A 16618-nucleotide genomic window follows, 5' to 3' on the forward strand; every position below is an offset into this window, starting at 1 on the left:
GTAAAGGGCGCTAAAAATAGACAACGTAACGGCCCCAGGCTCTCGGTGCTCTGAGGAAGACGACCCGGGCTTACCACAGCGGGTAGGATGGGGCGTGGCCTATGCCTGAGCAGTAGGGGCGTGACTGGGGCGTGGCCGCTGTCGGTTGACCCTGAGATTGGGGCCGAGGCCAGACCTCAGGGGGCGTGTCAGGGGCGTGACCGAGGCAGGCTTGCGGGGTGGGTGGGGCGGAGCCGCCTCGCGCCGGTTTAAGAGACTGGAGCCAGCCGGATTCTCCGACAGATTCGCTCGGTTTGCAGTCATGTCGCTCACGCACGGCGCTCGGTGGCTTGCCGAGCTCAGGGAGCTTTCCTCCGCTTTACCTCCTCCTGACGACACTGATTCTCCACTTCCCAGTAAGCGGCTCCGTCTTGAGGAGCCCGGCGGTGTCCCTGAGGCGGGGTGGAGGCTGCCTTTGGTGCCTCACTTGTCTGAGGTGGAAAAATTCTGGGAGTTGTCGCCCAGACCCTTCAAGGCGCTCCTTGTTCCGTATGAGGAGATTTTTGAAAACTCCACAGACTCGTGTGTGGAGAAATCAGTCAATGGGAAGAAAACATGTAATCTGGGATGCCAAAATAAGAAGTTTGAGACGAATAGTTATTTGCGGTCTCTCCCCTCACAAAATTTTGATTCTGGTTTGAGGGCTTCCAGAAGGTCTTGTGAGCCAGGACTGTGTGACAGAGAGGTTTTCGGTGTGCATTGCAGCGGTAGACCTGAAGCAGAGGCTGGTCAGCTGCCCAACGCCTTCTTACACGATGTACATGGAGTTAAAGGCGAGGACGGAAAAGAATATTTAGTCCGGGGGAGAGACAATGGTCAGAAAGACAATGATCACATAAAACAGACAAAAAATCAATTTTTAGATGTTACCTGTTACAAGGAAACCAAATCAACATTTCATGATATTAAGAACAGAGGTGAAGCTGACAGTGGTATGCCATCAGATGAAAAAGAAAATAGCATTTCAGCATCTACACCAAAAATGTCAAAATCTCAAAACCAGCCCAGCATGGAAATTGCTAAACCCAGCTATTTTAGAGATAGCTGCACAATGAGTATCCCTGAGTTTCCAGCTGGTTTAAACAGCAAAATGTCCCCTGTCTATTTAAAGGAAATAGCAAAGAACAAGAATGACAAAAATAAGGCATATGTTAGGGATTTCACAAACATTTACTGGTCCCAAAACAGACCTGATGTAAAGAAGCAAAAGTTACAGGATGATACTATTGTGGATGCAGAAAATATTTTTTCTGAATGTTGTGAAAAACACCAGTCACTCAGCAACCGAAGTATTTGTGTGAGAAAAAAAGACTTGATCAGTTTACACCACTATAACCACTGTAGTGTCAAGTCTGATGTAAGAGTCACTGCAAAGAATTTCACTATAAAACTAGAACATGCAAATTGGGAAGAAGCTGAAACATGCTTGGACAGTTACATATGTACCAAACTGGAAAAACCACAAAGCAGAGACTGTAATATTCTACATATTTTGAGAAAAAGTGGGGAAAATTGTTGGATTATGGGTAATTATGAAACTGAATGTGAAAATATGAAAAAATCTGAAGAAAAATTGAATTTGCAACAATTATTAGAAATAGGTCTTTTAAGCAAAGAAGATCGCAATATGAAAGCCATGAATGCACATGAAGGGCAATCAAAGCTTCTCATGGTGGGAACACTGGGTAGTCAGAAAGCTTCAATAAAATTTTTTTGGTTAAAAGGTAAAGGAGAAAATGGTAATATGCTAGAGTTGAGCTATTATACTACACAAAACAACTTTCATTTTAGCAATACTTTTGAAAGTTTCATCACAGAAATTTTTTATTTCTATAAAAGTATTTCAGGAAATCAAAAAGATAATAGAATTTTAACCTGGTATGAAACTTTGAAGTGTAAAAAGCAAATTGATATTCAAAATCTAATAACTGAGAATATGACTGTCAATAGAAAAAATGATATTTTAAGCATAAATTTACAAACCAGTGTTTCAGACCCTCAAAATATTATTTTGAAAACTAGCATAGCTTTACTTCTTAATCACTTTGACTGTTTAACCCGAATTGAAAATGATTCTAAATTAGAAGAGGAATGCATTTCCAAGTGGATAATATATTTGAATTATCCAAAAAATGTTACAGTGGAAAATCATACTGTATATCCAGTCAGAATTTTAACTTTTTCAAGACTATTAGAAGATAATATAGAACCTATGTTAGAGAAAAGAAGACTATTTAAAACTGAAAAAGTTTTTGAAGAGTCTGAGGAAAAACTTATCAATTCCTTTAGTATGACAACTAAAAATACACATTTTCCAATTTTTGAAACATATGAAAAAATTCCTCTTTTAATGGACTTTGATGACATGGATGAAATGTTTTTGACAAAAGAAATTAGTTACAAGAATAAGAGTTGTCCTGAACAACTCATGAATGTGGAAAATTGGGTTCACTGTAGTCCTAAAACTGTTAAAACACATGTTAAGTCTGGTTCTCAACTCATACAGAACAACCAGAAATGTATTAATAAAAACATTTATGGAATGAATGCACAGAACCAAGATTTAGATACTACAGGAAAACAAAAGCATAGTAAGATCAGTAGATACCATTTTAAATGCGTACTTGAAGATTTTTTCAATATTAGGCAACAGGCTACACTGGCAAGCCAAGACACAAAATATAGTGAACAAACCAATCCCACAACTATAACTCAGGTGCTAAGTTTTGGGAACTTGATAAGTGAAACTGAAGGAAAAAAACATGACTTAATTTTGAAGGAGGAAGTAAAAGTCACAGCACAAAGTTTAACAGACAGTTGCCGAGTGCATGAAGATATTAAGATAGAAAAGGAAGAGAAGAATAGTTTTTATTCAATGGATGGCATGTTTGCTGTGCTACCAGTTTCAATAATGAGTAAGAAAGTTGATGTGGAAGAAACTAAATATGTTAATCAAAATAATGTAGCTGACAGAAATGAATATGAGAGTATTTTGCAAAAAAGTGAGTTAGTTAATTCAAAGCATTTTCATCCAAAGAATGATGCTACAGAATGTGTTAATCATCTATTTGAAACTCATTTGAGTGTAGGGAACAATGAATGTTTTCAGGACTTAACTGCCAAGTGTTTGTCAACAGAAACTCCGACAATAGCAAACAATTTTGAGATGAAGAGTAAATTTGATTTAGTACTTAAAGAACTTCATATGTTCCATGAAATTAGTAAGGAAAATGAAATTCTAAGCCCTGTGGAAACCAACAGTGGCCAAGAAAATTACTTTGGAGAAAATAATGATGTTGAGAAGATAAAAATGGAGATTAAAAAAGATTTGAAAATGGGTACAGAAAACAAAATAAGTTCATCTCCTTTGCTCTGTGATACTATAGCAGGTCCTAATATGCATAAAAAACACCAAAGTTTATTTAAATGGAAAACGGTACTCAAAAATGGAGAACAGGAAGTTCCTAATAAATTCTGGTGTCAAAGAGCATCAGAAGAATTACTCTCTTCTACTTCCAAGGAAGGTATGAAATTCGTTTTAATATTTTTTTTTGAGATTAAAAAAAATGCTGCTTTTTTTCCTCTGTAGGCCAAATATATAATTTTGGGAAACAAAAAGATAAAATGTTAAGGTAATGCTTACTGATGCATAATATTTTTCTATAAAGGGCTGTTAAAACATTAAATAATATACTGAAGTTGAAGGTAACAAGTGCTGAAATTTTTAAAAAGAGCTTTGAAAAGTCCTGCTTTATTTATCTAAATATTAGGAGCCAATGGGAGGAAATATTTCTGAAAAAGCAATTTGTTTAGAGTATTAACATTTTATATAAAAGTTACTTTTTGCTATAACATATTGATCTTTATTTTCAGATTGTGAAAAATGTTCATCTAAAAGACCGGCTTTTTTCTCTGATGAATTTAAGGAGGAAGAATTTAATTACTTACTGAAGCGAGGTAAGATTGTTTTTTGGTTATTTTCCGTAATACTTTCTAAGGTTATTATTGCATTCTTATATTTTTAACATAAGGAAAATATACTCAGCTTGTTAAAAATAAATAGAAAAACTGAATACGTTTGAAAACATTAATAATTTACTGATGCAAATTACAATAGTTAAAAATTGGCCAAAAATTAAAATGCCATTTAGAATGTTACTGGGAAATATATTCTATAAAACTGTTGAAATATTTGTGGTGATGCATTGCAATAACTATGTGATAAGATAGCTGTTATATATGTCCTATATACATCTACTGTATGTAACATTAATTGACAAAAACAGAAAAAGCACTTATTTAAGTTGGATTTACATCGATGAGATGTTACTCCCAATTATAAATTTTCTTACCAGTGTTTTCTATCCTTTAAATGCTATGGGGCTCTTTATATGGACATTTTATGTAGTAATTTTGAAAAAAATTAGCATCATTTAGATATAACATGGTTTAAGACTTCCGCATTTAAACTTTTCATTACTATAAAAAATCAAACTAAAGAAAAGTTAAACAACTAACCTTATATTTTGCCTAAGGGGACTATGACATCAGAATAAAACACTAAGTCTAACACCTAGTGTAACTTGCGGTACCAATGAGGGTCAGATGGGGGTGGGATTGAATTTAGGGAACTATTTTCTAAATGACTACTTTTTTGTTTGGTCAGAAATTGCTGGTATTACACAATAAGACTGAATCTAGAAAGAATAATGATGTAGGTGAAATATATTTACCAAAATACCTTCAGTCATGCATCCTTTCTCAAAGCCTTTCTCCTGGCTCCTTATCAGTAGAATGCTGTCCCTGGTACTTTTATTCAGTCACTTCAGAACTGCATAATTTCCTCTTTTCTTAGCTTACAATGAAATTTGTGAACAATTAATCCAAGTCCTTGGAAGATAAAAGGCGCATGGGTAATTTCTTTTCCCCTGAATAAAGGGAATAATTGAAGGAACAATACTCTATGAGACAATAAGCAGGGTGGTAGAATGAGCTGAAAAAGAATAAGGGTTGTTTCTTCTAGGACAGGAAGAAAGGAAGAAACTGGGTTTAGGAACATATTTTGTGATAGAATAGAGGAAGGTTAAGGAGCACAAACCCATATTGTTATCATGATGATAATTGTGATAATGAAATGGATATTTGAGGCAGATTAAAGTGTGTGCCCAAACTGGAAAAGAAATGTTACATTTGTTGGAAATATCTGAACCCATAAAACTCTATTGTGCTTTCACAAGGAAAAGTGCCTCCTCTGCATGAACTATGAAAAATAGTATGTTAGGTCAGCCAGAATTATTTAATACTATGTTAGGAGAGTAGTCTTGAATTCAATTTCAAAGTGCATAAAAATGGAATGATCTTCCTGAGGCTTGTTAAAATCCATGTGAAGGAAAAGTTGGGAGATGCTGGAAAGTGGGGATAAGAATGGACTAACTCTGCCGAGACAGAGTGGGTGCCTGCTTATGCGGTGTGATTTTTTAAAGGTATTGGAAAACTCCTGATTGTGTTGAAATGTTTATGATACCTACCCACTTGTCATCATGATGCCTCCAATAGTGTCTCCTACAAATATCTCCAGTGCAGCCTATCTCCCTCTCTCTCTCCCTTCTCTGATGTGGAGAAGGCAAGAACATAGTTTGAAATTATTTTGAGTGTGCTGTATGCCAGCCAGCTAGTGTGCCAGGAGCGTTATATATCACTTAGCACAAATACTTGTCTAACTTTAATGTATGTATGTGCCAGCCAAAGAATGTCGCTAATAATCTGACTCTACAAGGACTGAGTTGCTAGCCACTGACTTTCTGACATTTAACATACCCTGAAAAGCATTCAGTGCAGAGATCAGCATTCTGTGCTCTGGGAAAACTGGCAGAACAGGCCTTTAGATGGCTAGATATTTTCAGGAGAAAAATTGTATGAACCCAATTTCTTGCATCTCCCCACATTTTGAAAACACTAAAATAATTAACTAAGATACCTGTTCTTCCTGACTAGCAGTAACCTTCTATTGAGATGTGTGTTTGACTGCATGTTCTCCTCCAAAATCACATATATGCTGACCTTCTTCCGTACCTCTTCAGAGCAGTTCCTCAGAGCTATCTGAGAGGCTGTATCTTGGGCTATGGTTCTCAGTAAGTCCTCAAATAAAACTTACAGCCTTCACACTGTGCATTTTTATTTCAGTTGATATACAGATCATCTGGGTGTCTTGTGAAATGATTCTGATTTCGTTGTGCAGTAGGCTCTAAGATTCTGCATTCATAACAAATTTCTAGCAAATGGAGATGCTGCTTGTCTTTGAATTGAGCTGCAACTTTGAGTTGCAAGGATTTAGAAAATATTTGAATTAGTATTATTTCTAAAAGACCACTGATAAACTTTATGACTTTTTTTCTTTACATTGATTTCTAAAATGAACAATTTCTGGTATTATGCTTGAATGTGTAGAATTATTAACCAATACAAAGCAGTAAATTAATATAGCAATAATAAAAGGGATCATAATTTATTTAATGAAAAGATGGAAAATCCAAGGAGACAAAGAAGCATATCCTTAAAACCACAATTTAATGACTGTTTAAGGTCAAGTGCCTTGCAAAAGGCCTGCTGTTAATACAAAGTGGTTCAGTGATTTCCCACCCTTTGCAAAATTATCAGAAGTATCTGTCATATTAGAATATGAAAGAGGAAAGCCATACTTTGAAAAAGTAATCAAATAGACTAATCATGGCTTTGTTCTGAAATAATAACTTCATGGTGAAGAAGTATACTTAGCATAAACTGCTGAAATTATCTAATTTATAGCCAATTCTCTAATTATCAAATTTATTAGTATATGATTCAACAATTTTAGTTTAGTTAGACAATCCCTTTTTATGTAAAAAAATTAAAAAATCTAGCAAGATATTTTTCCTCTTATTTTTATAATTAAATTTATAATTTTAATGTTGAATAAAGTATCATAAACTGACTTGTAGCTATTTTTGTGTTTTTCCCCTATTTACATGTAGCTAAATTTTGTATTTTATTGCATTATTTTTTATAGAGATATACAGACTCAGTTTGATTCAAGTTAGTAGAAATCATGCTGTTTACCTTTTATTGTATTTAATGTTATGTTGATTACACTGATTTTAGTATAACATGCTATTTTATTAAGGTCTTACTAATTTATTAAAGCTTGATACATTTTTAGCTTTACATATATACCCTACCTACTGTTTTTTTTGAAGTACTTACTTAGGGGTTTTGTGTTATGTCATCAGGAGTAGTTGATCCTAGCTGTTTGATTAGTTAACAGGTATACCTCCAGGAAATGTTTTGAACTTTTTAGAAAATGTTAATGTGATGTTAGATAGAAACTTCAAACTCAAAGCCCTCCATTGATAGATAACAGATCAAATACATTTGTGCTCTATTAGTGATAATAATCTATTAGAAGCCAATGCAGTCATTAACAATACAGCTTAGTAACGTCTAATAGAAACAAAAACATAATCTTTATAGTCACTACATCAAGTTAACTTTAAAACCTGTGTAGTTTTTGCTATTGTTGTTGTTGTTATTAAGTCAGACTGCCTGACTGGAATGCTAATTTTATTTAGCTGCTATTTAATGTTGAGCAAGTTGCTTAACCTTTTTGTGCTGAGTTTTCCACATTTCAAAAATAGAGATAGGATTAAGTAAACTAATGCAGTCAAAGCACTTAGCTCAATGACTCAGTAAATGTTGCTAGGATCATGATTAGGAGTTAGTAAAAAATTTTAAGCATAGAAACTATGAGTGATTTTTATTTCCTTATATACTTTTATCATCTTATATTTTTAGGTAGTAATTTTTCATACGGAATTTCAAGAGTACTACCTCTTAAGACATGCAGTCGACCAATCAGAATTGGTTTGTCAAGAAAAGCTAAGCTTAAACAACTTCATCCCTATCTGAAATAAATATGTTACGAGAACTTAAAAGAAGATACTGGACTTTAATATTTCAAAACGTTTTAATCTGTAAATTTTTTGTTTCTTTCTTTGGATAAATGCTTTCTTCCAGCTTGAGAGTTTTGGGCTTTCTTTATTATAAAATATGGGGAGGGTTTTGTGTGTGTGTGTGTATGTATGTGTAAATTATTTAATTACCTTTAAATGTTATGAAATATTTCATTAGTATTTTCATATCATATTAACAGTGTACACATTAAAGTCTTTTCATAATCTTATAAAACATGTCAAGTTATTATTTTTCATGATATATGTATATAAAGCTTTTATGGAGAATGTTGATAGTGTTTATAGTTTTCTCTAAAGGATCTGTGACTCATAAGAAGGTGATGAACCACTGTTTCATACACTCTCCCTATTTTTCAAGTGAAAAAAATAGTATAGGTAAATTTCTCAAGATCATTTATTATCAGGATTAGGATAGAGGCACTGTCCTCTGTAGCAGTTTTTTTTTTTTTCATTTTTCTTTGCATTCACTTTCTAATTTTTGTTTCCCTCTCTAGAGTCTATCTTTGGCCCCAGAGCAGAATTGTGATCATGTAGTTAATACCTACTATTAATTTATTCACTCTTAAAAATATTTTGACATTTCTGTTACTGTGTTAGGCTCAATAATAGAATACATAAGAAGACATGTATGAGGCCTTGCTGTGTGGAGCTTACTTTCCATGCTTGAGGTTGGTAGAGAAATATAAGATACACATAATTTAAAGGTAACCATCAGTAGAGAAATACATTTCAAAATACTTGGCAGAGAAATAACAATAAAGTGGGCTACTTAGCAAAAAAGTAAGGAAAGAAGGAAGCATTAAGAAAACATGAATGTGAGATGTGAGAAAGCATACAATGACAGAAGGAAGACTAATATATCAATTCACAAAATAAATGTGACTTGATTAAATTATCCCATTACAAGCCAGGGTTCTCAGACACGCTAAAAACCATTTCAGATTCAACTCTATTAATTTCCTTCCCCTACCGTGTACTTTCCAACTTCCATATCCTGCTCCAATTTCTTGTTTTCCCCTACAGAACTCATCACCTTTTCACACCCTATTTAATTTTTACCTTGTTAGAATGCAAGACTCTTGAAGGCAGGTTTCTTTCTCCTCCCCCCACTAATATATCCCCAGTGCCTAGAATAGTACCTACCCCTTGTAAGTACCCATACATACAATTTTATTAGAGTGTATGAGTGAATAAATTTCTACACCTGCTCATAATAGCTATTTCTTTTTGAATTCTTTATAGCTTTATGACCTTGGGCAAATCCTCATTTCTAAAAAGAGGATAATATTATCTGCAGCATCACTATGATGATTAAATGAGCTAATACATGTGATGTATTTATAATAGCTCTGATAGAAACTAATCAATAATGAATAACAGTTTACTGATACATAGTAACTATTCAATAATTAATAAGTATTTAGAATGTTTGACTTTTCCTGGAGTTTTTTTCTGTATTCCGAATTAGATTATCTTCCAAGAGTATGTCTAGTCCTTTGAGTCTCATGAAGATACTCCCTCAGCTTTTTTCTGCAAGGGTCCTCATCTTCCTCTTCCTTCTTTTTATTATTATTGTAAGTCTCATGTTGCATTTTTTTATATCTTCATACAAAGTAGACCTCATCACAATCAAGGTTTGCCTTCACAAACCTTGATCTTTTTCCCTATTTTTCTGTTGCTATGTATCAATATTAAATTCTGTTCTCATATCATTTTCTCTAGAGCAAATTCTTGTGCTTCCAATCTTATTCCTAATTTTAGGAGGCTTTTATATATGCCTTTAATCTTTCTCTAATAAATGATATATAAACTTAAAACCACTACTGGTTCTTTCACACTCTTAACTGACTATGGGATAAGTTTAAACTCCTGGCACATAGTATACTGCTATAGTGGTTTTCCATACTATTGCCCCGTTACTACTTTGATCTGCAGAGCTTTTCTCATAAAAAATATTTGATGAGATTACAGATCCCCAAATGGGAAACTTGCTTGTACTAGTGTCATTATTCAAGCACCCTTCCCCTCCAGTACCTCCTACTAAAACACATATATGCACACAAAAACAGACATCACCTTCCCCCTTCTGCCTAGTTCTATGAGTTTTTGTCTCTGGAACTAGAAGGTTGGAGGATAGGAGGAATGTTACATTTTGGCTCTTTTGTTTTTGTCTTCATAGCCGGATTCAGAGAATCTGCATTGGGAGTGATGGTAGAAGACATTTTAAATTGAAATCCACCCTCCCTCCACCTTGTTTTTGTTTTTTTGTTTTTTTTTTAAATCTTTGTTCTTAAGATGTAAAAGTTGAATGCTTTCAGATCAGAAGAAAAATGTTCAAAGGATGAAAAGCCACGTCAAAAATACTTGCTTTTTTTCGACCTTAGAATACATCTGTGTTATTTTAAAGTAACAAGCTTTTAGATGCATTAACAGTGAGCATGAGAAGAGAAACAGAGCCTTCCATTTAATCAACTTGAAAAACTGATGTTAATAGTCAGTACCTTAAGTATACAAACTTCTGAGTTAGTATTATCCTTTTAACTTTATTTAGTTAAGCGAAACAAAAAACAAAATATGTGATAAAGTTGATCTTTAGTTCTATCTAAATGGCTACATAGAAGTATTTATAGAGTCAGCCACCAGTTTGGGAAACTTTTCTAATTACGCACACATTACGTATATTTGCATAGACATACAATAGTTTGTGAAGGAATTTATACCACTAAAAATTATCTTTTGGGCTAAGGGGACTAGGATATAAAGGTATCAGAATGATTTCAAATTATATTTTTTCCACTTAGTTGTAAAATATATTATTTGAAACTATCCTTCAGACATTCCTATTTCATGTTTTTGTTGTTGTTTTTGTTTTTTTAAGCACAGGCTCATGCTATAACAGCAAATTCAGAGGAAGTAGCCATTGAACTATTTGACCTATCCAGGCTATGGGAAAAAGAATAAATTTATGATCTAAAAGTCTCTGTAATTATAATGGTTTCTGTAATTTAATAAATTTTGTAATTTGGAGTACATATAATTAAAAAAAGAAAAAAAGAAGTCTTGAGATCTCTTCCCTGAATTTGACTCATAGCACATCACAACTCTGCTCAAAACTTTCTAAAGACTTCCAGTTTCACTCAGATAAAAAGCTGAAATTCTTACTTCGATGTATAAAGGTATATGATGATTTGACCCTCTCAATTACCTAAACTCTTCTCTACTTCTTGCTCCTTGTTCATTCTATTGAAATCCCACTGGCCTTGTTTGTTGGATACATTAGGAATATTCCTTGCTCAGGGTTTTTTCATTTGCTTTCCTTTCCTGCAATGCTAATTCCCAAAATATCTGCCCTGCACTCCTTTCCATAGACCTGTATACTCAGATGTCACTTTCTCAGTGTGGCTTTTTCTCTCTGTTAGTGTTCAGATGCCCCTTCCATGCTTTTATCTTTTCCTCATTAATACTTTGCTGTCAACATACTATACATTTTACTTAGTTATCTTGTTTATTGTCTGCCCTTCCCACTAGATTTTAAACTCTCGGAGGAGGAGTGGCAAAAGTTTTTCCTGTTTTATTTATTACTCTCTTCCAAATGCACAGGAATGGTGCTTGACATAATAAGTATTCAATAAATATTAGCTGAATGCAAGAATCAACAGTATGAACAAGAGTAGATATGTCTTAAATGTATCATGTTGATTAAACTTTTCCTTTGGAGGCAGATAGTTCTGTGCCTCCTGGAATTTAAAGGTCTCTTCCCTTTTCTTTGCTATTCTTTGTTGCATTTTCTCCTTGAGCCAAAGATGTCAAAACAAAGCTTGAATCTTGATCACTTATTATGGATCTTTCTTCAGAAATTCAGTTGTTTAACTTGTTAGGATTTTAAATGTCTTTCTCTCTTTTTATGAAAAGAAAAATAAGGTAAAACAAAGTAAAAGCATGTATGATTTTTAAATAATTTCAAAAACTAAATGATAAAAATAATTCTCAAAATTTAATGTCCTATCTCATATCCCATTTAAAAATCCTTATAAAGTCAGTAAATAAATTAAAATTTTTGATTACTTATTTCCTTTTTGTTAGTCAAAAAACAGCTATTAGAGTAAATTTTTATTTATTTTTGCCTTTTTACTTATATGTTTACCTTTAAATAATCTTTAAAATTTTATTTAGTTATTTAGTTTTGAAAAGTTAATATCCAGACATGGCACCGAATGCAAAGGGTAAAGAAAAAAAAGAAAGAGTGAATGTAAGTCCCTCTCTTCCTTTTTAACATTCATCTATCCAATTTTCCTTGATGGAGGAAACAACTGTTAACAGTTCTTTGCCCCTATATATTTCTATAAAACAATATTTTATTATTAACAAGCATATAAAGTATTCTCAGTTGTTGCCTATTTTATAGCTATTCTTTTTAATAGAATGTTTAATAAAGTCAATAATTTATATATTTCAACATGTTAAAAATTTGAGATTAAAAGGAGAAAAAATATTAGTGCTAAAGAAACTGAAACTTGAAGTTAAATAGGTTTAGTGAATCTGAAATTTTGACTACAACTACATTAACTTTTAAAGCAACTTTAGAAATTCTGATTTTATCTTTCAAAAATATTCTTAATACCACTTTAGCATAATATTAATTATTTTAATAAGTATTATTTTATTGACATACTTAGTTACATAATCCATGTTTCCTTCTTCTTAAAAGATCTTTGTGATTGATTCTGCTGCCTGACAAATTGTCACTTCAATTTCTTTCCTTTATTTCACTGCCCTACATCCAGTAGCTCTAATTCCTACTCTTTTATTTTGTAAATCTTCCATCTATATATACACATATTCCTTCTCTTCTCTCCTCAGAGTCTTTATTATTTCTTTTTGTCTTCCCCTGCCTCCTTTTACTAGAAAGAACACTGTTAAGAGTCACTGAAGGCTTTGGCCGTTTTTCAGTTTGCATACTCTTTTATTTCTTTGCATTGCTTAGCTGCCTTGCATCTTGGAAACCATCACTTTGTGATAATACAGGACCTCTTATTTTTCTGACTATACTGTTTGTTTTGCTTTCTGATCTTAGATATAAAGCAAACTCCAAAGTTTAGTCCATGGACTTCTGCTCTTTGTTTCTGTATTGATTCCTTAGAAATCTCACCAATTTGATGGGGTCATCTATCATACCAAATCTGTGGTTTTGGCATCAAATTATGTGTTTCTTAAATTCTAATGTCAATTGTTTAACAGTAATAAAAAATTAATATTCATTAAATGCATACTATGAGCTATTCTAAGATCTTTACATATATTAAATACTTTAATCTTTAAATAACCTCATAGTCAGATGCTATTTCTATCTCTATTTTACACTGTGAGTTTAAATAACTTCTCTAAGGTCACAAAGTATTTATTGGCAGAATTAGAATTCAAACCCAGGCAGTCTGCCTCAGGGCCCAAACTCCTACCTGCTATCTTATACTGCTCTAATTTCCACATTGCTGCAGGTCAATAACTTCAATTCATTATACCTAAAATCCTGCCAGTCATCATTCACTCTTCTACCTGACATTTATTCCTTACTATCAGATCTGTTGCTTCCTTCTTCTAAGGAGTTCGCTGAGCTATTCATCATTTTCCATTCTTTTTATAATGTAACTTGACCTAATATAACTTTCCAGGTGATCACCCCACAATTTCCCGACAGTTAAAAGATTCTGTTAATGCTTCACTTTCTTCAACTAATATTTTCCCATTTTACTCATAATCTTTCCTCTCATAAGGTCTTCTCCTCTCTTGCCTATTTAAATCATATCTATCCTTATGCCATAACCTCTATAATGCTTTTGCCAACTACTTGAACATTTTATGATTACTATGTCCCATGAATAACAATAGTGCTTTCTTAAACAACAATTTAGTATAGCACAGGGAATTATATTCAATATCTTATAATAACTTATAATGGAAAATAATTTTAAAAAGAACGTATACATGTATATATAATAAAATCACTTTGCTGTACACCTGAAACTAACACAGTATCAACTATACTTCAATAAAAAATAGTGCTTTATTTTAAATTCACTATAGAACATTTATTACACCCGTCCATACTATTTGTCTCTTCACCTATCTAAGCTTGTGCATTCGCATAATTTTCAAAACATTTTTAGTCTCTAAAGCCCTTTATCAGTACTCAAAAATATTTATTGATTATATGCTGAATGCTAATATAACATTTATTTCATGATTTCTTATGCTTGGCTTTATATTTTTTATTGATAAATCTACTATGTTTATAGCTTTTTTCGGTTTGCAGAAGAGAATATAGCTAAATTCAGTGGGAGTTTTTGGCATTTATGTCTTTGGCTCTTTCTTGCTTACCCTGTCTCCTTCAGTATTTAGTGCAGCTTCAACACAGAGTCCAATTTTTTCCTTATAAGGCTTGCATAAGTGCTTTTTAATATGACTAATATCTGCTTAAATTGATTTACACACTAATTTTTTATTCTTGATTTTCAACAAAACTTTACAAAATCTTCTATGTACTTTCATCTATAGGCAAAAATGAATGTTTTATAAAGTTTTTTTTTCTGTGTCTTTTCAAGTTTACTTCACAATACCTTGCTAATCTACTACTATACTAAATCTGCACTTAGAAAGATTATCCTCATCATTACTGTCATCGTCATTATCAGCCATCAAGTGCCTTTATGAGTAGGACAACTTGCTATAGGACATACAGACTTAGTGTCAGTAACCAAAGTTATCTGATTATTATTACAGGCCACTTATTTGCAATGGGCAAAAACAAAGGGTTCTTTTATAGCCTGCTGAGTGGATCAGAGTCTTCCAGCTGGCACTTTATTTTCTAATCATTTTAGTAGCATGTTGCTCAAACATTTTATATATTTTCACAAAATTTGTTTACACATCTCAAATCTCTTCCTTTTTTTGAGTATGACAAACTACAAATTTATTGATAGAAAATTTTAATTTGCACATTGCAGAGTAGTATAGAAATTAGCCCAATGTGTAATTTTGTGTATATACAAATTTATATCTCTAAAATAGAAAATTCATATTTATTTTTAACCTTTTATTTAATAATTAAAACTTTTTTGACAGGAAATAAATTTCTTGAAGTATTTAGAATGTCACAAAGTTGAAGCTGATCTAGAAATATTTTTGAAGGTGCTATATATAAAGAAAGAGCAGTTTGGAGGTGATTACAGAGAAATAAAGTGTAATAGCACCCAAAATTCATAAATATACAATGTCACAAAGTTCTATAGAGCTGAAAATGTGTTTATCTGAAGAGATACAAACTCTTGTGCTAGATTAAAACTCTTGTTAAGAAATGAGAGAGCAAAGTTTTACAAACCATTAACATTTTTATAATACTAACTTTAAAAATTAATAGATCTTACTTCTTAAAATAGTCTTAGATTTACAGAAAAATTCAATTGAAAGTGCTGAGTTTCCATATACTACTATCCACTCTTCCTCCCCAGTTCCCCTATAATTAATATCTTGCATTGCTGTGGTACAAGTGTTACAATTATTGAACCAAAACGGATACACTATTATTAACTGAAGTTTATAGTTTATTTTAGAGTTCACTCTTTGTGATATACAGTCCTATGAGTTTTGTCAAATGCATAATGCCATGTATCCACCATTACAATACCATACAGAATAGTTTCACTGCCCCCCAAACCTTCTCTGCTTCACCTATTCATCCCTCGTCACTTCCTGCTACCCCCACAGCTTCTGACACCCAGTCATCTTTTCACTGTATTTATAGTTTTGTCTTTTCCATAATATCATATAGTTGGAGTCATATATTATGTATTTGCAGATTGGCTTCTTTCACTTAGCAATATGCATTTAAGGCTCTTGTAATCTTAACTTTTCTAAGCAAAGAATCTTCTAGGAGACAGCTTAAGTCTCAAATGTTTTAGGTTTTCACCATCTATTTTCTTTTAAGGAAAAGGGCAGTAATTATAGTTCATTTTAAACTGTGGCTGTGTCCACCTATCAACTTCTGAAAGTTTTTCTCATAGATTTTCTTTATGGGGAGTCTTTAAAGGAACTACTCTGTCAGCACTGGCAAAAGCTTCTCTTTGAACAGAGACGTTTCAAAGCATTTGTAAGCCATGATAAAATAATTCCAAAGGAGGTTTTATCTTCTATTTTGTTAGCAAGAGCTGCTCTTCGGAGCCAAAATTCACCAGAGACTAAATGGTCAACATTAAGATGGGGCTATAAAAGTCTATGCTAGGCTTGGAAAGTTTCTACTAAGTGGGAATCAAAAACACTGATCAATATAAGGGAATATTTTAATGTGTTACTCTTGTGCTGTCTTGTATAATGAATGACCTGTGTTGTGCTGCATGAACAATGGAATACTGTTAGTAATCCCAATTCTGTGACTCTATGACTATTAACAACCATCAAATACGTATTTAGACCCAGTAAATGTCTAGTTGTTTGCCAGTTACTGTGTGGAATATTGATGTATATATCATGGTTCCAGATTTAAAGAATATACAGATTTAGCTGACAAAATCGAAGAGGCA

At 32.8% G+C, this 16618-nt stretch overlaps 1 protein-coding gene across 1 annotated transcript; it reads left to right on the plus strand.

Annotated features, from left to right (window-relative positions):
* Nucleotides 1-301: 301 nt before the first annotated feature.
* Nucleotides 302-8253, plus strand: RAD51AP2 (RAD51 associated protein 2). Its single transcript, XM_072938293.1, is given in 3 exon segments — nt 302-3563; nt 3913-3996; nt 7867-8253. Coding segments are annotated over 3 exon segments (3504 nt in total). The 3' UTR covers nt 8025-8253.
* Nucleotides 8254-16618: the final 8365 nt, after the last annotated feature.

The sequence above is a fragment of the Vicugna pacos genome, chromosome 15 (genome assembly GCF_048564905.1).
Source record: "Vicugna pacos chromosome 15, VicPac4, whole genome shotgun sequence".
Taxonomy (NCBI): domain Eukaryota; kingdom Metazoa; phylum Chordata; class Mammalia; order Artiodactyla; family Camelidae; genus Vicugna; species Vicugna pacos.